The sequence below is a fragment of the Parasteatoda tepidariorum genome, chromosome 5, assembly GCF_982258835.1.
Source record: "Parasteatoda tepidariorum strain Cologne lab strain chromosome 5, Ptep-v5.0, whole genome shotgun sequence".
Classification (NCBI taxonomy): domain Eukaryota; kingdom Metazoa; phylum Arthropoda; class Arachnida; order Araneae; family Theridiidae; genus Parasteatoda; species Parasteatoda tepidariorum.
The window spans coordinates 25,331,077-25,357,855 of NC_141759.1; the positions used below are offsets into that span (position 1 = coordinate 25,331,077).

Here is a 26,779-nt window from a genome sequence, read left to right on the forward strand (position 1 = left end):
CAAAAACTTCAAACATAGAAATTTAAAAAGTAATTATTTCATGAAATAATAAGACTAACCCTGTAAATTGGAACAAATTTTGTACACAGGCCGGCCTGCATTTTACAAGTAGTTTAACAAACCAATTTACAGTAAAAAATAAGCAGACAAACGTGAAGGACGAGTTGATCCGATATGTTGCCAAATTGAGAAGTTTTTATAAAATAAGACAAATAATCGAGTTTGTAGCAAATAAAAAGTTAAGTGATACAGCATCGAAACTTTTCAACTTTTCAGTTGTTAACGTCTGCTAAGGAAAGTTTAATTTTTAAGCATATTACGAACGAACTTTTTGAAGCAGCTTCATTAGGAAAATTTTAGTAAACACTCAATATTTGTTGTTTTATAACATCATATATGTTATTTGACTTTTCATTAATAAACAGTTTGCTCATTTTGATTATTTTGAAGTTGATTGGCCGAATATATGAAACTATAAGAAAATTTAAAAGGAATTTAAATAAACTGTACCCGAAGGTAATGATACGTATTATTAGTAAACAACTAAGCTCTACTCGATCGTTTCAAGCCAGGGAATTATGGGAAACGCCACTGAACCTTACCTATGTTGTAATACAAACAGAACTTTTTAAATTTATTTTGGACAATTTCCTTTCTCTTTTTAATTAAACTTTATGAAAACTAAGCAGTATATCCATAAATATGTGATCTGTCCCGAGCTATTATATCGAGTTTTTAGAAAGATAAATAGTTACTCAGCAGATACTTATACTTTTTATTCCTTTGAAATAGGATTTGGACTTAATCTAAAAATTAAATTTGCATATTACCTGATATAACTATTTAGCTTAACATTATACTTCACTCAAAGATCTTTAAGCAATTCTATAATCTATGGTAGGTTTGAAGATTAGTTCATTATGACTATTATTTACATTGTTGATTCTTGGCGGCATATTTTACTATTAACTTTTTCATTTATTTCAGGTTCTGTCTCTCCATAGTCATCCTTAAGGTAAGTAATGATGTAAGAAGAATATAAAACTGAAATTAATATCATCTTATCTAGGCCTAATCGATGCCTGAATCAGTCTGGTTTTGATCAAATACATTAGTGATATCATTCACTCAGTCCCGTACTTTGACAGCTTTAGTCTTTGTCAAATATTCAGCTTATTATTACATTACATGACACTGAATTAACTTCACCTCTAAACTTAACTTTCAATGGTCTACTTGCGCATAATTAGCTTTTAGTAAAAACATTAATCAGAAATCTAAATTAAGAATGAAATACCTATTTAATGAGGAAATGAACTAAGCTACCATATTCTATGAATGTTTGAATACATATTTCATTCCTTCTCTCAATCAAGTTTACTGTTGTATTGAACTTATTTTATTATGATAACTGAACTTTAGTCTGGTTGATGATATTGAAGTATCATCTTCCGTCATCCTTTCTGGGAGCTATGAAAATCTGAATTGTTGAAAGAGAAAATAAACCTATACTATACTGGTGGACATTTGAATTACTATTTCACTTGATTAACTCTACTATCGTATCAAGTGTATTAGATAGTAAAACTTATCATATTAGTTCCAGCTGAGCATCTATCTGGCTTATGGGGCTTCTATCATGTTATCCCAAGTTTTTTGTTTTTTTCACTGCCTCTGATTTGTGTATATGATTGTCAGCCCCTACATGTGTCAGCAGTTTCTTCTATATGTAGTTTTTAAATATTCAGACATGCATAATGAGAACTTAGATGCGATGAATTTGATCCCTGTGTTGGGGTGATTAATTAGAATGCTCTAAATCTGCAGTTTGGTATACTCATGTTCATTAGTTCTCATGGGGATTCAGCCTCTGTATCTGGCAACTCGAGTGGCACATAGTTTTTGCAACAAATAACCCGGTAGGCAGCCTTGTTTCGAAATAATCGGTGAGTAATTTGTAGTTTGTTCTGATTACACAAATAATTGTAACTTCCTGGCAAAAAAAAATAAGATTTTAACTTAAAGGTGAGTTTTGTAACACAGCGAATGGAATATACTCAAAATCATCGAAACCCTTGTTTTCCTGGATAAGATATTTCCTCTTTTTTTGTAGATAAATAATTGATTTAATGATTAAAAAAATAAATATTTTTCGGTTAGCAAAGCACAGGGAAATTCAACTATTTTTTAAAATTTTATTTAATTTGTATGTGTTTCATAAAAAAACGTTGGCGGAAGTCTAAATTTTTTTGGCGACTTTTTTTTGCCCTCGACTAGTAATTCTTTTTTATTGTGATTTGCTGGCAAAAAATAAGATTTTAATTGAAAGAAATTCCTCTATTTTATTAAAATATATAAATGATTGATTTAGTGTTTCAAAACATGCTTTTGGGTCAGCCGGGATACTTTTTTTAAAAAATTGGCGGAAATCTTCATTTTTTGGCGACTTTTCACCTGCGCTCGGCAACCACAGAAAAACTTCAATGTAGCAAAAGTGTTCCAGGTACCAAAAAATTTCAGTAACATACTTATTTATACAATTTCAATTTCTTTTTTATCTTTGTTCAAGCTATATTTTTTATTGCAACTTTTTTCGTACAAACGAAACTTCATGCAATTGAAATAGATTTGAATTGATATTACATCATCACATGTAAACAATGGTCAAGTTTCCTGAGACATAAATGAGTGCTCCTCAATTAGTTTAAACTGTTACAACAGATTTTATAAGTTAAGTCTATTTAAAAAATGTGAAGACATTTTTCTATAAACTTTTCTTTCTCCCTTTTCTATAAACAAATGAATGATTTTGTGTTTAAATGTTGTATTAACAAAAAATTTTAATTAAATTACTAAATATTTGATTAATTGCTTTTTCAATAAATTCTTTTATCTTAACTTTTTTATCAAAACTGAAAAACTACTTTAAATTTGCTCTTGGGTATAGAGAATCTAATCAATGCAATTTAAGACAGTATGGTTAAAGCAGATCCAGTTAGAATGTTCCTTAAGTTTCATAAAACTTAATTAAAATCGTGTTAAATGAATCATTAATTGAATATTTGATATTGTTTGAGGATTTAATCTTTTTTGCTATAACTTATCTGACAGAAATGTTTAAAATATTTTTAAAAGAATTATGGCATCATGTTAAAACTATAAGCAGGATTGTTATAAAAATTGACAGTCACTCCAAATATTTATTAGTTATTATAAGTCTGTATTGTGTTGTGATCATTCAAAGATCTGGTTCAGGATTATTGTGATGGTCAAAATTGAAAACATTATAAAAAAATATAAAAGTATTTTTTTAAAAAAAAGATTTAAATCCATTGAAGATATCAGATCAAATGAGTACTGTAACCCGAAGACTAAAGAACACACTCCTCAGTGCTAATACAGTTGTTGCACTTAAAGATGATAAAAATTCAATCTTTTTAAGAATTGGAAAACAGCAATAGCTCTTTTCTGTTTCTTCTATTTACACTGAACTAAATCATAGCTGGATTTCGACATGTACCAACAGTTACAGTTAAATTTGCTTATATGTAAATAAAATTTTAAAAAATGGATGAAATATTTTAAATTGGAAAGCTTTGTAATGAATAGCAAGTACTTTTCTGGTAGACAAGTAAACTTAACTATTTGTTTGAAAGGGTTTTTGTGTTTTGTATTGAAAAATTGTTGAAATTTCATGCACATGACAAATGGAAAAGTACCAAAAAAAATTTATAAAAAATTAGCTTATTGAATTCTTGAATACCTTTTAAATTAAAATGAAAACTTAATTGATATAAGCATTGAGATATTAAGAAACTAATTTGAACAAATTAGTCAAACTAGCTGCAGTCAGAATAAAACCGAATTTCGATGAATGATTATTTGAATTTATTATTTTTCAAATTTTTAGTCTTTACTGTTATAGTTTTTTTTCTTATTAAATTATTTTAAATACTTAAAAAAAGAATCGTGATTTAGTTTGAAAACTAGATTTTTATTTATGGGCTATTGAGGGCTGCTATATCGAGTTGTCGCCAACACAAACGTGTAGATCTGTATGCAAATTTATCACAAAGATATTTACAATGGAATTATTCATGCCTTTGTGTAGTTTTTTACTAGAAAGGGCAATGTTTATATTTTAAGTGACAGAATGAAAAATTTAATGTTTTCTGGTTAATTTACTTATCCTAGATTTGGGATGTCCAGGAAAAAAATTGTATGTCTGCAACTCTATTGCTCTAATAGGAATACAGCTTTAGCTCTACCTAGCACAGAGTGCAATAAGCTTTTTAAAGGTGGTTTTGTTCATCCAGCATGATCTGACACAATGTAAAAATTCCCCCTCTTATAAACATCTTATCCAACTTGACAGCTTATGTATACATTGAACAAATAAATTATGTGTTTTATTTATCAGTTCATAGCACCTTCTGCATATCATTCTAGTGATGGATTTAACATTAAATCTAATCAATTTTTCAGTCAATTTATAAGATTTTGTAGTAAGCACAATAAAGTAACCTATTCCTAATTTATGAGTTTAATTTTGTTTTGGCACAAAAAAGAAAGGAAAGATACAATGCTTATCATTTTCTTGTGTGTGAAGTAAAAATATTTATTATTATTGTTTTAATAATATAAATTTAAATTGGTACTTATCGCTTCGTCGGACGCAAGTAAAAGTTATCAAATAATTTAGACTTCAGTTGATTAAAAATTTTTAAAAAGAAATTCAACGGCTATCAATTTTTTATGCATATATTGTTTTGTATATTGATGAAAATTTTCGGTTTTGTTTTGGCTATTTATGAAAGTAATCCTAAGACATTGTAAGAAGGGGGGGGGGATTGGCGAGCTTGCATCCAGCTAATCGAGGAGTACCTTTGCATTTTTTTACTGCCTATGCAAATCTTTATGTGATGTCTCTTAAACACACTCATAAATATTTCGTTATTTTAGAAATATACATATATTTATATATTTTTCAGGTAAACAAAGGAAATGCAAGCAATCTTTTTCTTGATATGATTATCGTTTCTAATGTGAAAGTTCTGAAATCTAATCTGTTTTGCATTGTATATTCGACATGGTCAAAACTTTGTGGGAAAGAAAATTTCATATGAACTTAGCACAGCATTTTTCTCCTCTTAATCATGAATAGAATAAATCAATGCTGTAAAATTGATCATAGCATTCAAGAATTTCTAATTGCTTGGTGTAAATTGAAAGAAACTAACGTAAGTTTTTTTTACTTAATTTTTTATTATTTTTTTATTTTATGTGTTTGATATTTTTGTATACATTTGATTAATGAAAATATCTATAGTTGTTTTCGAACATGACTTGATTATTTGGATGTTCCAGTACTTTTAAATTATAATTTTTTGTGATATCTAACTCTTAGATATTTATATTTTTTCACTATCCTTTAATCTGAATCCTTATCGGTGTTATTCTTTTTTATCAACACTAAATATTTTGTCCCTCATCATCTACAAAGACTTATCATTTATATCTTGATACCTAAGATTGTGAAAAACGTAATTGGTACTACCACTATTTAAATTTTTATTATAAAGGTGATTTCACACTATTTGTAGCCTGGCATGCTTAAAAAATTTTTTCAATTAATTTAATAAACCACACATCAAATTAAAGGTCATTAAATATATTTTATGAATATATAATTATTTTTTTTTTTAAAAAAAATTATGCACTTTCTTTGCATAAAATTTGAAAAATTGAGTTTAAAAGGTGCAGACATGACAAAGAGAGAAAAAAATTTTCGAATTGCTGCATTTAATATTTGTAATTAAACATGATATCTTTTGTATTTACATAATTAATTACTGAAAAAACGTCATTTTTACGTTTAGTATTTAAATATGAGGTACTTATAAGAGAACATGTTTACTTTTTAATAATTATTTTTCAAGTTTTATTAAACAAAGCAGTTAAAAGATCTATTTTCTTGAAAATTGGATTTCTTAGTTATGCAAAAAATAAAAATTAATTAAAATTCATTTCTCTTAGAAAATATAAAATGTTATTGAGATAATTTTTTTTATGCAAAATGTGAACTTATTTTTTTGTGATGGAATAGAATAGAGATTAATTTATAATTTTAATATTGATTAATAGAATGTAGATTGAATATAATTAAATTAAAAATTCTAATTTTATGAAGTTGTTTTTTTTATCAGATTTATTGTAAGTAAAATTTTTTTGTTTTTAAACAAGAAGGAATAAGTCTACTTAGTCTTCTTTATCTTACAGCATAATTTTTTTTGACTCTCTGTAAAAAATGAATTTAATTTCTTTATAAATTGAAACAACTGTAATTGGAGTATTGCAGTGGTCGGAAGAACTACATTATTTTTGCAGTTTACTCCAACTACTTTGTTACAAATGTAGTTAACTACAACTATTATTTTAAATGTAGTGATTAAAACTACTTTCAACATGTAGTGACTGCAAACTATTTTAAAGAACTGAATTTTGCTAAAGAAATTAATTTACACCTGTATAATTTACACTGGAGACATTAATTTACACATTATGATTAAAATGGTTTTGAATAAAATAAAAAATTGGCTTATATTAAATATGAAGAATTTAGACATTTTTATTCATGTTTACATGAGCCAGTTAGTTATTCTAAAACATTTTGAATTTGTTCATTTAATCTTCAACTTTTTATGCCCTTCTTGACAGCAAATATTTGATTTAAGAAATTATATGAAATTATCAAATACTTGCTGTTCCGTTAAGTGTTTAGTGCTCTTTTATAACCATAAGCACAATGCTTTGAATTCACATAAGTTTGTAGAATTTGTCTTGATAAAAGACACTAAAAATTATGTTTCAGCATATCTCTACTTTGTATGTAAATGATGTAAAAAATAAAAATAAAATTGCTTTACTTCAATTTTACAAAATTAATGCATATTACAAAGATAAAATTATGAATATTCTCTAATATTAATGTATTGTCTATATTTAGTTAAACTGCAGAAATGAATGGAATGATGCCTATTCAAAGTGAACATTCTGAGAAAAAGAAAAGAAACTACAAGCTTATTATAGATCCTGCCTTAAAAAAGGGTCCTGAAAAAGTTTATAGATATGATGGAGTTGTTCCTGGTGTATGTATTTATGTAAAAAAATGTTTTAATTAAATATTACCATTGTCCTTGTAATTTCTTAATTATTATTTTTTTATGTTTCATAGTTGGAAAAATATTATCCCACTGTGCACGTTAGAGATCCTCGTTCCAGACTTTCGACTATTTGGGCTAGAAATGAGCCTGCAGATCTCATCCTACCAAGATTTAAGGTACATTTTTATTGGAAATGTATAATCTTTGATTATTCCTTTAAATTTTAAATTCTTTGTATTTTGCCTTTATATTTATGTAAATATTTGAATATCTGAATGATCTTATCTTATTTACAATAATGTAACATTTTCATGCAGCAATTTAATTTAGCTAAATGCTGCATTGAAAATCATTTATTTAATGTATGTATTTAAGTAAGCTTTTTTGAATGACATTTACTGTGCTTTTTGTGAGATGTTCTTCATTTACAAAGCTAAGTGTCTTTTTATTTTATCATTTCAAATGTTTGTAATTTTAAATTATAACTATTGCTGTCAGCATTCATTCAGATTATGACATTCATACTTTAACTCAATCGTTGTTGGATTTAATGTCCTTTAAGGAGGCAAAAAAATCTGGTTATAAATGTAAAAGTTTTCTTTTTAATATTAATAAAATCAAGCATTTCTATATAATAAATACAGCATCTAATATAACTGTACCCTGTATGTAAATTGTAAGTGCAGTACAGAACCATTTATCAGGTATCCAGAAAACCGAGAAAAATTTTGCTCGGTTTTCCTGCCATTTTGAACGAATACGATTGAGGGAAAAGGTGGAAATTCAACTCTTCTTTGAAGTTGAATAGAGGAGAATTTAGGGGGGTGTATTTTTCTCCCCCTTTCTCGAGAGAAAATTTCAATATCTGTGACCTTGAAGATCTTTAGATTGAGAGGGGGCGGCAGGAAAGGGAGAGATCTTTTATTTTCTCCTCTGTGTCCGAAAAGATAAGATCAGATTTTTCTAATAAGCTGCTGTCAATTAAACATAAAGGAGTAGCATGCTGATTTTGTTCTCTCTTAGATTTACGAGGAGGTGGGGGAAATGCATGGCACGTGCATATCAATGAACAGAAAAAAGGAAATAACCTGTACTTTGCTCAGAAAAAGTGAAATGGAAATATGTAAAAGATTAAAATACGACTATTTTTTTTATCAATTATAAAATAAGAATTTAGTTGAATTTAATCATTTAAAAAATAATCAGAAGAATTTTTTAAATTATAATTTAGTAAATTATAAACATAATTGACTGTGCTAGTGGGGGGGGGGATATATAATAACCATCAAGCTTTATAATTCATAATTCATCCAAATAAATATGAATAAATTTCTATTATTGGTACAATTAAGTGATTTATGTCATTTTATTCTTACATGTAGTTATAAATTATATTTAATTGGTACAATAAATTGAACTTACTATCTGAGATAAAAATATATGTGATTATGCAGTTTAAATGTGTAATTCTTCCTTGTAAGAAATATTTTATTCTGAATCATAAGATAGTTAAAAATTTATTTTGTCTGTAGGTTCCTGTTTTAAAAAGAATGTAGTGTACTAAAATTATTTTTAAAATAATTACTTTTGTAGGTAAATAGTATTTTTTTTTTTTTTTTTTTTTATGAAATGCTGTTTAATTTCAGTTAAATTAATTTTAAATAATTATACTTAACACTAATTTTAATTTCTTTTTTGCCCACTTTTATGATTAATCTCATTTCTTTTAATAGATTGATGACAACTATATTGGCATTCCTCCACCTTTACAAGTCACGATTAAAAATCTGAATGATAATATTAATAAACAATTCTTGGATGATATGCTAAAAAAGTATGGTGAAGTTGAACAGTCTCAGATATATTATCATCCAGCTACCAGAAAGCATCTCAGACTTGCCCATGTAACATTTACTTCTGTGCATGCTGCCAAACTGTGTGTTGACAAGTTAAATAGAAGCTCTGTAATGGGAGATGTTCTTAGTGTTTATTTGGACCCCTTTGGTAAGATCTTTTATTTCAAAACTTTATAAAAATTATTTTTGCATTAACTCTAGATGACTAAACACAGAAATCTTCCTAAAAATAAGTCCCGCGATGGATTGATCCAGTGTTTTCACTACAGCGCGAGAATCTCTGTTATTTTTTTCTTTTCTCGCATTAAAAAATTATTACCGCGAGAACATCACGCACTCTATTAATCAGTTGCAAAATGCACGAATTTTGGAAAAAAATTCGTCTTCTGCCATTTTGAATAAAATCCGTTTCACTTTTCTTCCTTGATCTTTCATTATTTTCAACTTCGATCCCTGTTATCTAGCTTCCCTATTTACCAGTATTGTTCAGAACCGGTGCGAACAGCAGAACACAATGCCCCCCCCCCCAAATGACTGAACACCTTTCAGAACACATTTCTCTGCAACCTCGTGTTCACCGAAGGTAAGATTTCTTCATGTAAGACGTTTACATTTTTTTCAATGCTACAAATTTACTTAGTGATTCTGATTTCTTCAGCATCTGTTGCAAAGTCACTTAGCACTCAAATCCGAATTAAGACAAAATATCGTATACAAATGACTGATAAACATTTGAGCAACCTAATGAGAAAACCTGATAAAAGAGTAGAAACAACTATAGCGCCACTTAAAACTAACCATAGCGCCACAAGTAGAACCTGAGTGTCACACAAGAGAGCGGTAAGGAGTATACAGCACAGAACCAACTATTGGGACTGACCTAAGCCCAGATAACATAAGAGACTTTGAGCCAAAGGCACTCCTAACATTAAAGAGTCCTTCACACGCTTCTTTGTAAACCGCAAAGCAGGTCAGCGCTGACCTTCGCCCTGTAAAGCTTGAATGTGTTTTTGTTAAAATCTTTTTTGTAATTTTAAATTTTGATATTAAAGTGTTCTGGTTTTGGCAAAAAGGTTTGCATGCCTTCCAGTCAGAGGGCAATGTTAGCAGGGTGGCTGCAACGCTGCTGTCGCCCCACCTGGTCCTGGAGTCTGCAGCTGTCTTTGGCTCTCCACCTCCGGGTTTTGACTGGGCTTTTAGGCCTCCTCTGCTCATTGACGAGATTGTGGTGCATTTCATCGCGTGTGACTCGGGGCTTTCCTCGTGGCCGCCAATTGCTTGGGCTCTCATGCCGGCCGTGGTTGCTTCGCAACTGCGAGATATCAGGCATTTTGGCGTATGGGCAATATTTGCCTGGTTCGCGACAATAATTTCCTTAAGGGTTAAAACATATTGTTTTTATTACGCAATTTGTTTAATGATTTTTGTGTCATTTTTTAATATTTATTTTTTTTTTAATATTTTATTATTTTTTTTAATATTTTATTATTTTTACATACTTTATTATTGAAGCCAACCAGGTTTTAAGCCAGCTATATTCAAAACCTGTATTCAAAAACCTTGCTAATTCAGGTGAAAATAAGCGCATGCCTAGACTGATCTTAAATTCATATTCAACCACTGTGCTAAAGTTGAAAAAGAGCCAATCGTGCTTGGCAACGACGAACACAAAAATCTTGAGCGTGGTCAGAGAAATGACTAATCTCATTAAACATGGTCAGGCTGGATTATTCTCAACTTGAATACATTTTAAGCTTAGAAAACTATTTTTTAGATCAATTTCACTAAAAAAATATCTTTAGACTACAGCTAAGTTTTTAGTTTCAACAAAGTTAAGACTACAAATTCGAGAGAGGAGAGAAGTTATTAGAAACCAACTTGATAAATATGAAGCTTGACTTTATGTTCAAACAAATAGTCCACTTAATAAACTTTCTGTAAATATTTGAATTAATTAATTGGATCAAATATGTGAGAGAAACTAGCAAAATCTTCTGGTGCATAAATGTAAAAAAATATTTAAAGAGAAATATATAAATGTAATTATTTTTCAGCATTCATTTGTCTCTCATAATCATGTTTTTACTGTATTCAAAGTATTATTTAAAGGCTATATAACTTTAAAGAAATATGTTGGTTATTCTCTAAAGTTTTCAGTTGTTTCTTCTTTTTTTTTGTGCTGGTAGTTGTTAACGTTTACTTTATAATCAGGGTTGGCAATGTTTTGGACAGAATGGATTAATCCACGGTTGAAGTCCTGTCCAAAACCTTTTTACTCAAATTATGTCACAATTTTATCTGAACAATATTTAAAAGGTAAAATTAACATAGAACTAATAACATATTGATAATTAAATCGACTAGAGAATATTTGCTTTTAAAAGTATAATGTTTCATAAATAATGTTTGACTCTTCAATTTAAACATTAAACAAAGGAAGATTAATCAGTAATCAAGTTCAATTGGTCCTTTTATCATTTGATAGCACATAATTAATTTAGCTGCTGTATTTACAAAGTTAATCTTAAACAGGTTTATTTATCTATAGTACTATTCAAGAATACTTTTATTTCATTCATGTTCAATTCTTTTAGCATAGTGGTGATACATCACCAGTGTCAGTAACTGAAACTGATATTATGCCCTTCAAAACTGTTAATAAATTTTTCAGTTATTTCGTATTTCCAATTTAAACTAATATATTTATAACAATTTTTTTTTTAAATAGATGTCTTTTTTATCATCATGTGATGCAGAAATTATTAAATTTTTTAAAAAGAAATATTGTGAAAAATAAAAGATTAATTTTTAAACAAATTTTTTTTTTTAAATAATTATTATTATTTTTAATATTGCATTATTTATCCTTATGCAAAAACATAATTTATCAGTATTAACATTTAAAAGCATTATTATATTTAAAGGAAAGGTATTCACTTTTGTTGTTCAATGAATTGTGCAGGGATGTGATTCTTCCGCGATTTAAAAATTCAATACCGCGATTTGTATTTTCGTGCTTTTAAAATCCAATATCGTGATTCTTATTCACGCGATTTTAAAATTCAATATCGTGATTCTTATTCACCCTATTTTAAAATCCAACATCGCGATTCTTATTCACCCTATTTTAAAATCCAACATCGCGATTCTTATTCACCCTATTTTAAAATCGAACATCGCGATTCTTATTCACGCACTCTTAAAATCCAACATCGCGATTTTAAAATCCGATATCGCCTTATTCACGCGATTTTAAAATCCGGCATCGCGATTCTTTTTCACGCGATTTTGAAATCCAACATCGCGATTCTTAATCTAAGGCCTCTAAAAATTGTGTGAGAAATGAACTTTCTTGTCCTATCAACACTGATGATCAAAAGTCTGCAAAACGCAGTCTACAGATCAGTCATGTTAATAAAAGACCATCGAAAAAACAAAGAACTGATGAGAAAGTCCATAAAGGTCCTTCAACCAATAAAGAAATGCTTTTTAAAATGATGTGATACATAAAATCGTGCTTATGCATTTTTACTTAAAGTTATCTAAATTATTTTAAAAAAATTATTTTAATCAAGATTTTATTTAAGAACATAATTACCATTTATTTATATTTATTTGAATAGATAATAATGTAATCATTATCAGATTGGCTATTGAATTCATATCATTTTTTTCTTTTGCACGTTTAATGCTACAGTTATAAACTTCCTCTTTTTTGTGTTTTTGTCAATCACATCCCTGATTGTGGAGCTTCAAAAATTATAAACCTTTTCCTATTATATTATATTGTTTTCCTTTAATAATAAGTTTCCTATTATATTATATTGTTTTCCTTTAATAATAAGTTTAATAATAAATATAAGTAATAATAAGTAAATTGTATAAAAAATATCAAATATTTATTGATATATGTAATTATTATGTGAACAATGGGTACACATATAGAACTTTAACCTTTTACCAAAGTTCAAGGTTTTGGACACTTTAAGACAATTTAGGACAGTTTTCGTCAGTTTAGGACAATTTAAGACAGTAAAACCCATGTGCCCTTTCCAAAACCAGTTTAGGACGTCCAAAACCCCAACCCTATTTAAAATATATCATTTTGATTGTAGTAATGTATAGAGTTGCTGGCCTTCTGGGTAGATATTCTTTTATTCCCACCTTAGAGGTCAGGGGTTCAAATTTTAGCCTAAGTAGTTTTTTCTCTTATAAAAAAATAAGATTTTAAAATTTAGAGTTTATTGCTAGATTTACAATGTTTTAATAATTTTTTTTAATTAATTTATCCAATCTAAAATTCCTCCCTGTTTTTCGTAAATTATATAAGTTATTGTCAGGTCGTAACTAAATCTATTTTCTTTCTAAAGAAAAAAATAATGTTAGGAATATTTAAATTACACTATATCTTTTAATAAAATAATGTTGCGTGCTTCCGTCATAGGCGTTTTAATGTTCCTTCCATCTTAATTGTAGTAAATGTTAAATTTCAAAACTCTTATCATTTCTTTTATTTTTAAGCATTGTATTAGTTCTTATATTTTTTAAGAAAAACCATAACCATTTTATCTAATATTTTTTAAGAAAAACTTTATGTATGAAATGAGTGTGTCACTCGGGACTAAGATTTTCTTTTTTAAAAAAAAAAAGAAATTTATTTCCTCATTGATTTGTAAAGTACTTTTAAAGTGTCCTTAGAATTTAATAATTACAAGATACTGAATTATTATATGAGATGAAACATATAAAAGTATTTGTGAAATAACAAAAAAGAATCATTTCTGTTTTTTTTCTCTTTTAATAAATAAATAAAACAAAAAAAAAATTTTTTAATTATATTTTGTAAATAAGTGTCATAACATGTATCCATTGTTGTAGCATGAAAAAAAGCTTATTTTAACATTTTAAAATTGTTGTCTAATTTTGTGTCAAATTTTTTTTTTTTTTAACTACAAAATGAACAAGATAATTTATGTACTATTTTTTAAGTGGTGGCTAAAAATTATTAGAAATGTTTATTAACTTTGATAAACTATATTTTTTTTTTCAAACGAAAATGAGGTATTTAAAACATTTTTAATTCTGGTTTTTTAAAAAATAATGTACTGTAAAAAAATGATAACTGACTAAAACTGTCCTAAAGTGTCCAAAACCTTGAACATTGGTAAAAGATAAAAATTCTATGTGTGTAACCATTGTACATATAATAATTACATATATTAATAAATATTTGATACTTTTTATACAATTTGCTTTAACTTATTAAAGGAAAATAATATAATTTAAAAAGAAAAGATTTATAATTTTGAAAGCTCCATAATTCATTGAACAACAGAAGTGAATTCCTTATCCCATAAATATGAATAAATATTCTTTTAATACTGATAAATTATGTTTTTGCATAAGGATAGATAATTGCAATATTAAAAATAATAATAAACTTTTTAATGAAACAAAAACTTTTATGTTTCTTGTTCAAAAATTAACCTTTTTTTTCACAATATTTTTTTTAAAATTGTTACATAACTTGAATAAAAGTGTTTTGGGCAGGACAGTTTAAACCGTGGATTAATTCTTTCTGTCCTAAACCTTGCCAACTCTAGTTTTATATTTATTAGTTTGCAAAATAATTTTTAAATAAAAATTTGCAAATGAATTGTCAAGCATTTAGATATTTTTTTTTTCTAGAATTGATTGCTTATAAAGTAGACTTGTACATTTGACTAAATTTCAGTTGAAAAAATAGCTTGCATAATTCCTTGACACAATTCGTTTATCAACTTGTAGTTGAGAGATGTGGTTAATGACTTTCTTTTGTAGTGTTTGCTGAACTGTGAAATCACATCACAGTTTTTACCCCCAACTATTTCTAAACATGCACATGAACTAGATAAATTATTCATTTATTGTTCACTTTCATTTATTTTAGCATAAACTTTTTAGTATACTCTACTCAATTTGTAAAATCAAGAATTCCGGAACTCTAATATGTAGAAAAAAAAACAGAAAATATGGTAACATTCCCCGAATGTAGGAAGTATTTCCTTTATATATTTATTTTTTTAATTACTATACATTAAAGTATGGCATTATGACAAAAATTTGGTTAAATAATAAAATATATTTACTCAAAAGCTGATTAATAAAAATGTAAAAGTTTATAAACATAGTTATAATAACAAATATAATGTATTTATTAATAGGCAAAGATTGCACTAGATGTTATGAAGAGGCTGTTTCTGGTAGAACAAGAACAACTTCCATGGGAGAAGAGCCATTGATGATAAGTGATCCACGTAAAAGATTTCCTTCAATTTCAAGTGAAAATGAATTTAGTACTTTTAATAAATCGAAGAGAGAGCCAGCGCGAGTGTTTAATTCAGACCATACAACTCCTTTGGGATCTGACTTTGGTTATGGCACTGAAAGTCTACATAGTAGTCGAATGTCAGATCACACCTTAAGTGTTCAGTCTGATGTCAGTTATCACTCTTTGCACTCAACTCCCAGTCAAATGTCCTATGACTCTGGATATGCTTATAAATATAATGCCCAAAGCACTCAGTGCAAACCAATTCCACCTCCTCCAAATTCATCAAAAAACAATACATGGGATAATAAACTTCCTACCGTACCTTGGGGTGAAACTTCCTGCTCTTGGGATAATAATTCCCCGGGTTGGGACTCCCTTGCAAAACGGCATGTCACTCCACCTACCACACCAGTGAGTGTGCCAAAACAAAGTCCCATTAGAGAGAGTTTAGATACTAGAATTGAACTTCTTTTAAAACAAACAGAAGGAAAATCTAGCTTTTTAGACCTGGGAGCTGTGTCAGCTCAAATTGGAGAACTTTCCTCAGAGTCTTGCAATGACAAAGGCAAGTCCATGCGACCTCCCCTTCCATCATGGCCTCAGAGCTCTGGTCCTCCATTACCCCCGCCGCCAGACATGTCTCCTCAGCCCCCATTACCTGAATCTGATGAACCCCCTCCACCACCTCCTGAAGAAGATGATTTTGTGCTTGATTCTACGCCGCCATCTCCTTTTCTAAGTTATACTGAATACCATAAATGGGCTGTTGTTACCAATGACCTTGACTCTGGCAAATTAAACTCTCTCTCAGACATAGTTATTCGTGACGATCTACTTCTCAATCATCCAATCCCTCTTAAAGGAGTTAGATTATCAAATATTAATTGGAATGTAAAACTTGAACCAGATGAGAGACCTGATGAATCTCCTTTAATAGATGAAAAGGGAGATTCTACTCCTGTGCGTGATGAATTACCAATTGAGGATGATGATAAAATGTCGTTGTCTTCCCTAAGTGATGGTGAGAACAAATTAGAACTTCATATTCCAACTGTTATTGGGGGAGCAATTCAAGTTCCTCCTAATCAAAAACCACTTAATCATGTGCTTAATTCAGCTGTAGAAACAAATAAGTATGCATCATTATATCCACATCAAAATGGTCCCTCAGTGTATTCAGCATCAGATACGACCTCTACATATCCTTCATATCCTGGTGCGCCATCTTACGTACCTTCAAATGTTTATGGTAATCCTCCAGCACCAGGAACTTCATCATCATCTGCATCTACCATTGTACCTCCTTATCTAAGTGGAAGTTCATCAGCTTCCGTTAGTCATCCAATGTATCCTAGTGAGCAAGTGCAAATGATGGCTCGTATGGGTATTTGGAAGCCAGGAATGGGATCTGGAATTTCAACTCCTGCGTCAAGCTATAACTCTAGTTACAATCATACTCCGTATTCGCTTGAAAATTATTATAACCGTTCACAACCTACAGTTCCACCTACTGCTCCTCCATCTTTCTCTGTTTCATCAGTGCCATTGCCTCCACCTTCCAAAATTGCTGAAATGATAATGAGACCACCTCCTGGATATCCAGTAGGGCCTCCTGGATTTTCTCAGCCTGTTGCTCCGGGTACTATGTCAGTGTTTCCACCATTTAGTCAGCCACCACCCATTGAAGTTAGAGATCCACATACTCCAACCATTAATGGTGTATTGGATGCAGTTGTTAAAGAAATGAAATTAGTTATGAAAAAGGATATAAGCAAACGAATGATAGAAATTACTGCATTTAAAAGATATGAACAATGGTGGGATGAGCAGGTACATAAAGAAAAGGTAAGTGTTTTAGATTTTTTTTAAAGAAAATTATATGTTCTGTTAATTAAATTGCATGCTCATAAATGTGATGAAAACTTAATGTAGTAACTCTTTGCTTTATTGCACATTGGATTGCAATAAACTCTTAATAATATGTGTATATTGACAATTTCTTTTAAACCATGTGCATGTTTGAAAAACTATTAATAAATGTTTTACAAAAGCTTTGTTTAAAAAAATTATTATTTTATCTATCTGTATATCATTAGAACAGTTAAGAATCTAATATAAAATGGAAAATCTTTCAGCTTAAAACTCAAGGTGATGTTCCTATTAAAACACCTGAAAAAGTCCAAGCTCCTGCATTGTCATCAATCGGTGCACTGTTTGATACAAACCGTTCATCATTTGGCTTCAATGCTGATCTTGCAAGTATTGGTCTTGGATTAAGAGCTACTATGCCAAGAATGCCTTCATTTAGGGTAATTTTTTTTTTCTAATTTGAATGTTTGTTTGTTTTTTTCTCATAAACTATACATTAAATCTATCAATGTGTAAGAATGTTTTTAAAAATTTAAATTCTGCTTTGAGTTGTGTTAAGTGTTAAGCAATACCATTTTTTCTTAACAACAACAGTTATCAGTTTTAATTTTCTGTTTTTGTGTTTGATTAAATATAGTTGCTAAACTACCAATTCTTCTGCATTTACATTGCATTTTCTGCACATTTCCTCATATCTACTTCTTTTTGAAAATCTGCATAAAAATTTTGTACGTTTTTAGAACTGTTTATATATTGTTATTTGCATGAGGGCATGTATTCGCATGCTTCGCTCACACTATGACATCTTGAGTTTATGCTGTGCTTCAATCTGATTGATGTTGTAGGTTATTAATTAATTTTAAAATATAATATGATAGTGGAAAAAAGGATATTTTTTACTTCTATTTCATATTTATTTGAGCTGATAGTTTTAAAACATTTCAATACAATAACTGTACTCTTGATTCTTTAAATAGGGAATAAAAATTAAAAGCACTTTTAAGTCTTCTGCATTTTAAGTAATTCCTTCTACACTTTTATAGTAAATCTTCTGCAATTTAAAAAATTGGGGTTGGCAGGTATTTTGCATATATACAAAAAGCAGAAAGCTACGATATTTTTGATTTGATGATTGCATTAAAAAAGCAGAAGAATTGTAGACTGTGTAATCTATTATTTTTAACTATTGTCTTTTAAACAATGGACAACAAATAACATACAATCGACAATAGCCATTATCTTAGTTAATTATCTAAGTAGTTAAAGTTAATAATCATTTGCTTGACTCAATAAGGATTTAATACCATATACAATATAAAAACATCCATTAAGATTTAATTACTTGATTGATTAATTTAATTTCATAAAGTTATCTTCAACTAATCCATTAAATAAAAAAAAATTATAATTGACTCATTAAATGTCACTCCTTAAATCCTTATCAGTGGTAAAATAGTTTTCTTTATTTTCATGCCAAAAAAAATTTCTAGAATTTATGGAGAAACTATGCTTGCTACGAAAACATACAAATTTCACCTAGTGTAATACAACAGTTAAAGTTAAATAATAACTGCCAAATTGATATAAACTTTTTTAAAAATTATGTCATTTAGTACAATCACTTAATCTGTGCTCATGTAGCGTGTAGAAGCTTTTATGGTTCAGAAGTCTATGAGTAAATTGCATGTATTTGTGAGAAAATTTTTGTAAAGTATTATGGATGCTGTGAAAATCAATAGCACGTAGAGACACAGCAATTACATATTGTAGATGCCAGGGGTCTGTCCAGGCCAAATTTACTACCGTTTAGCGGTACCTTCACAAATTCAACTTTAGGGAAAACAGTAGTTTCAAAAAATACTTTTTCTTAAAATTTTAATTTTGTATCCCGTAAGAAACGATAAATCTATATTTTTACCATATTTTTGTGTTGATTTTTTAATATAATTTTTAATTTTCACAAAATAGGTACCTCTCAGAAAAACCTAGACAGACCCCTAGATGCACACTTTTTCAATTTTGAGAATTTTCTTTAGCAACTTAATCCTAACTGTTTGATCCAAGTTTTATTAACCAACATTAAACTTCATGAAAGTTTTTGATCTGAAACAAATGGCCTACTTAAATAACAATGATGACTGTGTATTCAAAACTATTCCCAGGAGTGAGTGATTTATCTATAAAACTTGAGTTTACTGCATTCAAAAAATATGTTAAAGAAAAATCACCATTGTTACATAACAATATCATCAATGTTATTTAATAATGATGACTATGTATTCAAAAATATTCCAGGAGTCTATGAAACTTGATCTATCAATAAATCTTGCTTAACATATTATATGTTAAAGACTGTTTTAACCTTGACTTGTCATATTCTTGAATTTAGTTGTAGTTTCAGAGAAATGTTCACAACGTATAAGAAAAGCAAGGCAAGTACTGCCTAATTCAGTTAAAGTACTGTATTAATTTTTTTACGCCCAAATTTTTATGAAACGAAGGCAAAGTTGAAATAAATGTTCAATTCACTTAAAAAATAATTAAAAAAATCATATAAGATCTAAATATGCATATAAGAGAACTTAATTAAGACATTTACTGAATTAATTGAAAAGTGGCTTTTTATTTGTCTTTTAAATCATCATCTACAAACTGTCCACAAGGTATTTATATAGATTTATAAGCTATTGTATTTATATTTTAATATTTTTTACTGCTTTTTTATATTTTAAATGTACTTTTTCAGAGAAAAATTATCAAACCTCCATCACCTCCTCCTCTGGATGATGAGGACAGCAAAAAAGCTGAAGAATCTGGTATGGTCATGCTTCTGTATAAGCACTTGGTTTTTTTAAAACATATTGAAGATAAAATAGTAATTTTATTACTGTTTTTCAATAGATACTGAAAAGTTAAAATCAGAGTCTGATACTGAGTGCCGAAAATCTGAATCAGATGCAGAAAACTCGATTGCACCTAAAAGAAGAAGAGTTGTGTTTTCTTCAGATGAAGAAGAGCAGAGCTCTCAAGAAAGTGAAAGTGAGAAAGAAGAATCAGGTAGGCATCATATAAATACATTAACCTGAACATTTTATTTTCAGAAGTGCTATTATGTGTGTATGCTTGCAAAAAGCTGTTGGAAATACTGTTGAGTTTTAAGCTTTTCTGGAAGGGTTCTGCACTCAAAATTTTGTTTATTTATATTTAATCAATGGCGATAGAAAGATGTTACCTTATAATCCTTGGTGTCTGTTGTCTCAGCTGTCGTATTTTTAAATTTTCCGAGGGAGAAAGCCATATCACAGCTAAACTTGTGATTGTGTATATTTTCCATGCATTTTATGTATAATGTCATGTGCAGTTGACATTGTTTTATTTTTCTACACCTAATGTAAATGTATGTAAGCAAATTTGTTTGTACTACACTAGCTCTCACTGCTTAGTTGCAAAAACACTTAAGTTTTCTCCATTCGTTTAATTGAACTGAATTTCATTTAATGTCATTTAATTGAACTAAAATAATCTTCTGTCTAGAGAGGAAAAAAAACACATATTAAGAAGAAGAAAAAAATTTTTGAAAGATAAACTATCTAATCATTAAGTTTCTAAGAAAATTAAGGATAATTTCTTGCTCTAACAATTGTATGTCTGTAATGTCATTTGTTTTTTACCTTGGGAGAGTTTTATGGCCACAATGCACTCTTCATATTTATTATTTTTTTCCTGCTATTCTCATTTTTCTCTAGAGCCAGCTTATTCCATTATTGAGATTTTGTATCCATAGGCTCATAATGTTATCCAGTATAACTACTACTATCTCCTAAGCCATTAAATTCTAAATTTAACCCAATATAAATTGTCTGTATAGACATAGTGTTAGATTCTCAGTTCCTTCAAATTTGTTAAACAAAGAGCCAACTGTATTTTATTTGATAAATATTTTGTTAAATGTGCAAGGGAAATTAAATTATAATTTGAACATACATAAAAGATACTTTTTTAAGTTTTAATATTTATGTCATACTTGAAAAACAATGAGGTTAACAAAGGGTTGCCACTCCACAGGGAAAACCTGGAAAATACAGGGAATTTTGTTTCTTATTTTTGTTTTTTTAAAAATGGTGACCACTCAAAACGTAATCTATGAGATGTTTAACCATGATATTTCAGCTATACTAAACTATTTCATTTACTATAGCATTATTTAAGTATGTTCAGATGTTTTTGCTGCAATTAAAACTAATAAATGTAGTTAGCCCAACAATAGCTTACACAAGAGCCCAGTAACTGTTGTTTTCTCTTAATATATTGTGAATAATATGTACAGGGAAAACACAGGGAATTTTTCCTGATTTAAGTGGCAACCCTGTAAATAAAAATATCATAGATATGTGGACAGTTTTGCTACTGTTTTATGAAAATCTTTTCACTTATGTTTTTAAATACAGTGTTTAGTATTTATTGTATGTATATATTATCTTAACCATATAATATATAACATTTTAAGATTAAAAAAATTAAAAACCCACTAAGTACTTTTATTCTGTAACTAATTAATATCGTATATTCATTAAGACCATAATAATAAAAAAAATTATAGTAAACTTTTTTTTTCAATTTGTAGGGTTTTTTTATTTTATTTATTTTTAAGTATACTATTAATGTTCTATTTGTTTTAGATGAAGATTCAAGTTCTGCAGAAGAAAGTTCTGGTAGTGAAAGTGATTCTGAAGAGTCTGACTTTGCATCTGGTGAGAGTGAGGGAGAATCTGCAGATGAAGAGGTTGCTGAGTCTGCAATGAGTGATGAGGATAGTGTGCTGGCACAAAAGCAAGTTACTCCCATCAAAAAAGAAAAAGAGCGTATAGAATTATTGGAGTCACAAGAGGCCAAGATTGATGTTACATCAAATGAAAAACCAGTGTATGTTATACTTATTGCTTTTCTACCACCTATGAAATTGATAGACATTATGAGATAAAGCCAGATTTCTACATAATGTCACCCAAGAGAAGATTGCATAAACCTAAATTGCAAGAAGATTAATAATCTCATTAGAAACTATTAGGAGTTAAGGAACAGGAGTGTGAAATAAATACCTGATTAAACATTCAAAATTGCTTAATATATATAAAATGATGGCATGAAAATTATAAATTCTGACTGAAATCACCTGGATGCCAGTTTGCGATTTAGGTAGCACAAAAAAAATGATTGGAAGAGAAGGAAAAAAAAGGGAAAATTATTTGTAATTTTTATTAGACCTAAATATTATTGAATTTAATTACATAAATAAGAATTTATTAACTGAAATTTGCTTATCCTTTTATTTCCCTAGTCATGCTTTTTATTGAATGAAAACTTTAGCCTAATTCCTGTTCAACATCTATGTTTATAACACTTTTAAAATATGTTTAAAACATCGTATTAACATAACATATTGAAGAGCATGTATTTGCCAATTGTACTTAATAATTCAGTGATATCACTTCTGTTAATGAAGCCTAATACTTCTTTTTTAATATTGCTTAAAATTACTGATTTGTTTTGTTTTTTCAACAGATCATTAATAGGTTTATTCACAGCAATAATAGTGCATTCTTTACAAAAGTAGTACATTAATTATAATTAGTAGATAAAAAATGTATAAAACTACGGAAATTACAGCCTACAAATTTCTTAAGCAAAACCAAAGGAACTAACTTTTCCTACTAATAAAAGCATTTTTTTTTTTTTTTTTTTTTTTTTTTTTTTGAAGGTCTTATGTATAACTGGATTATGACAGCGTATTATTGTATTGAAATTGTGAAAAGAAAAAGCTAAGTGCATCTGCAAAAAAAAAAAAAAAATTAGAATATGTTTAAGCTACACCGAAGTATTTAAATAGTTAAGATTCTAATATGTTTCAAAATAGATAAAATTATCTGCAGTTAAATTATGTCTACCACAAAAAAGAAAAAACTAACATGGTGGGGAAGCAAGAAATTTTTTTAATTTTAAAAATTTTGTGGTTTCTATTCAGTTTTATTTTCATTACATTGACTATTGTTTGCTAATGCCTTTTAAATGTTGTAATTAAATTTTTAATTTCATTATGTTTTGTATTTATAGTTTATGTAATAATATAATAAGGATATAACCATCCTTTCATTTGGAATTATCATTTATTTTTCAGAAAAACCTCCTTTGAAGGTGTTCTGGATAATTCTAAAAAGAAACCCAGAGATAGTCTCACTAGTTGTGATGAGGAATCATCTATTGCTGAAACTCCAGTTGTTACTGCTGAAGAAGAAACTGAGCAAGAAAAGATGGATATTAGTGATGATCTTGATGATATTTCTGAAGGTGAAATAGCTCCAAGTGATAAAGAAATTGAAGAAGATAAGGAAAAAGAGCAGACAGATACCATATCAAAACAAGCTGAAAAGAGTACTGAACCCAAAACTCTTAAAGAAACTGTGTGCGACAGTGACACTGACTCCACAGCGAGTGACACTAAAGGAAAGGAAGAAAAAATAAAAACTACTAAGGAAAAACCTATGGAGGTTGAAACTCTTGAAACAGAAGCACCTAATGATATAGTACAAGAAGCTAGTCATGAATTTAGCCACTTAGAAGCATCGGAAGCTTTAATGGAATTGGCATCGTTCTATTCGGCGTTTGATCGTCAGGACATTGCCAAAACTGCTAAAGAAGCAGAAACCATCAGCAAGTCTGATGCTAAAAAAATTGATGAACAAGCTAATGACTTAACTAACGGTGAGCTAGATTTTGATTCTGAAGCAACTTTGTCTGCTGATGAATCTAAGATGTATGAAAACATGAACAGTGAGGAAGAATACATTTGTAGCTTAGAAGAGTATGATGGCAATCATGTTACGCAAATGATTCACGAACATAGTTATTGTGTTCCTAAGTTTATAAGGACGCCTAAGCTTCCTCCTCCTCCGCAGCAGTCTATTCTTAAACCGGTGCAAAAAACTAGTGATAAAACTAGTAAAAAAACAGTTACTCTCCAAGGTGGGGATCATGAATATACTAGAGCACGAGTTGTAACTCCTCCATTTGTGAGACCTGAATCTCCTGTGAAAGTTGTACCAAAGAGAAAAACAAAAGTTAAGAGAAAGCGACGATCTAGCAGAACTAGTTATAAAGAGAATTATGAGGAAATTAGACAGACTCCCGAACCCCCTTCGACTTACACGGGCTTCACGAAACGAAGTGTCATTGAGGAGATGTGTGTTCTTTATGAATTTTTGAAAAACGGTCTTGACCAGGAAGATACCATGTACCTGCAAAGAAGTTACGAAGCTTTATTGCAGGATGATACCCAAGGATTCTGGTTAAACGATACCCATTGGGTGGATTGTCCAAATATCCTTTCGATTTCATCATTCTATTTATATTTATTTATTTATTGTTTTCTTGTCTGTCTCTTAATTTTTTGTCATGTTTTTGTGAACATTCGTGACTGGTTACTAACCATTGATTGCTTGATAAATCATAAAGGTATTTTACAAATAATCTGCATTTAAGCCTACTTCTTACCTATATAATAAAATAAGTTGTATATATATTATATTAATATAGAAATGAGTTTATTATTTTTGCTCTTAGTTTCATTTTTTTTTTATTATTATTATTATTTATCTATGTTTGATTATTCAATTTATATTTTAGCATTTCTTTGTAAATTTCCACAAATTTTAAAATAACTAAAATGGATTGTTTTAATAAATAAATTTTCATACAATAAATATTGCATTAAATAAAGTTTGAAAATATTACTATACACCTTCAAATCCCATTAAAGTTGTAAGTTCTTAGACATTTCTTAAGCTGAAAAAATAAGCATGAACTTCATTGATGTTTTAAAAAAGTAAAGAAATTTGTTAAGATCAATGATAGAAATTTATTTTGAAAAATCAAAAGCTTATCATTTTGTTTTTGAAAAAAGTTAGAGGTTACATATGGTATATTAAAAGTGAGAAAAAGTTATCAAATCGAAATTAGATGGAAAATTACTGAGAATACAGGACTCGTAGTTGTTCTGAATTTTCCTGATTAAAACTGTTTCGCTATTATTACTCCTGATTTGTTGCTTTTTGTCCTGATTTTTTTTGTGTGCTCAGAACATCCCATTTCTTTTAATTCACTAGTAAGGTTGACTTCTCAATTGTAGGTTTATCTCTTTCGCATGATTTTTAAAATGATTGATTCCAATCAAAATTACAGTAATCGTACCATAGAATTTTTAAGGGTTGAATTGAGGAATCATTCTCTAAAATTACTTTTGAGCAAAAATCTTCAGTGGCATATTCGCTTTGTTTTTATTTCAAGATTATTATAATCCTACTTTAAGATTATTTGATTAAGGACATCTTAACTCAATAGCAAATTTTAGTTATAATTGATATGAGAGAATATTAACTAATGAATACTATTTTTTTTTTTTATTCAATAATCTATGCATTGACTTGAGACTATTAAAAGTTGTTCAGTTTAGGTAAAATTATACTTGAAAAAGATAAAACTTTCAATTCTAAACATTGTAAATCTGATAAAAATAGTATATTTTGTTATTCTTTTGTGTAAAAATTTGCATTTATTACATTTAAGTAGAGCAAATTATGTATATATATTTTTTTATTTGTTGTTTGCCCTTTTTAAAAGTAGTAAAGTATATATACTGCTCCAAAAAAGTGTCCTGATTTTTTTTTTTTTTTCTGAAAAGTTTTATTTTAAATTTTTATTTAAAAGAGACTACCCTTATTTTATCTTAGGCCCACTATGGAGCTTGAGAATGTCATTTTTGGTGTTGTCAAAGGATGCTATTTTGTGGCAGAAGCAGACCAAAATGCCATAACAAAAAACCAACTCAACATCCATCCCATTACATTTAACAACTACAATAATTTCATTTTGGTCCAAATCTGATTTTAGTTTTTCATTATTCCTGTAAGCTCCTATCCTGTTCCAATTATTGAGAAAACCTATTAACGTGCAAGGGTTTGAATTATCTTCTAACTTTGAAAAAAATAAATATTTTTATTTCTTTTCATTATATTAGCTACTACTGTTTCATTTTTAGGCCTTCATCTTTAATCAGGTTTTTTTTTTTTTTTTTTTGCCTTATTTAATCATTGTATTTTCTCTGAACATGCTTAATTCTAATATATATGTAAATAAAGAAATATATATATATGAATGTTAAATTCTTGTGTGTAAGTCTTGTAATCAGTAAATAGGAGGGGCAAAAATGTATTCCTTTGTTTTGAAGTTCTGCGGCATGGATCAATCTTACAAATTGTACTAAATTTGGATTGTGTTCTACACACTGAAAAAAGTGTCTACAGAATTAAGGGGGAAGAAATCCAGGAGAATTGCCAACATGAAAATTTTTGTGCATGCATTGCGTACAATCTGCGATTTTGAAATATCATTTTCGTGTTCAGAAACATGATGTCACTAAGTTGAGGATTAAGGGCAATCCACCAGAAAGTGGAGGCGAAAGGAAGTTGCATCCTGTAAAAAGGAAACCAGTACATTCCTGCCCGTTTCCTTGTGAATTCCCTTTT

The 26,779-nt window shown here is 28.7% G+C and overlaps 2 protein-coding genes across 2 annotated transcripts in view; one reads left to right on the forward strand and one right to left on the reverse strand.

Annotated features, from left to right (window-relative positions):
• LOC107457298 (dihydrolipoyl dehydrogenase, mitochondrial) overlaps positions 1-357 on the reverse strand; it is a 30,974-nt gene extending 30,617 nt beyond the window's left edge. The window contains 1 exon segment of the mRNA XM_043044592.3: positions 60-357. Within this exon segment, the coding sequence (XP_042900526.2) occupies positions 60-101 (42 nt within the window). The 5' untranslated portion in view covers positions 102-357.
• Positions 358-547: 190 nt separating this feature from the next.
• Positions 548-26,779, forward strand: part of Set1 (SET domain containing 1) — a 34,027-nt gene continuing 7,795 nt past the window's right edge. The window contains exons 1-12 of the mRNA XM_071185628.2: positions 548-897; positions 988-1,946; positions 4,992-5,240; positions 7,007-7,148; positions 7,235-7,339; positions 8,897-9,167; positions 15,223-17,177; positions 17,468-17,641; positions 19,948-20,017; positions 20,103-20,258; positions 21,881-22,124; positions 23,377-24,575. Coding sequence (XP_071041729.2) covers positions 7,020-7,148; positions 7,235-7,339; positions 8,897-9,167; positions 15,223-17,177; positions 17,468-17,641; positions 19,948-20,017; positions 20,103-20,258; positions 21,881-22,124; positions 23,377-24,575 — 4,303 coding nt within the window. The 5' untranslated portion in view covers positions 548-897; positions 988-1,946; positions 4,992-5,240; positions 7,007-7,019. The remainder of the gene's footprint in view (positions 898-987; positions 1,947-4,991; positions 5,241-7,006; positions 7,149-7,234; positions 7,340-8,896; positions 9,168-15,222; positions 17,178-17,467; positions 17,642-19,947; positions 20,018-20,102; positions 20,259-21,880; positions 22,125-23,376; positions 24,576-26,779) is intronic.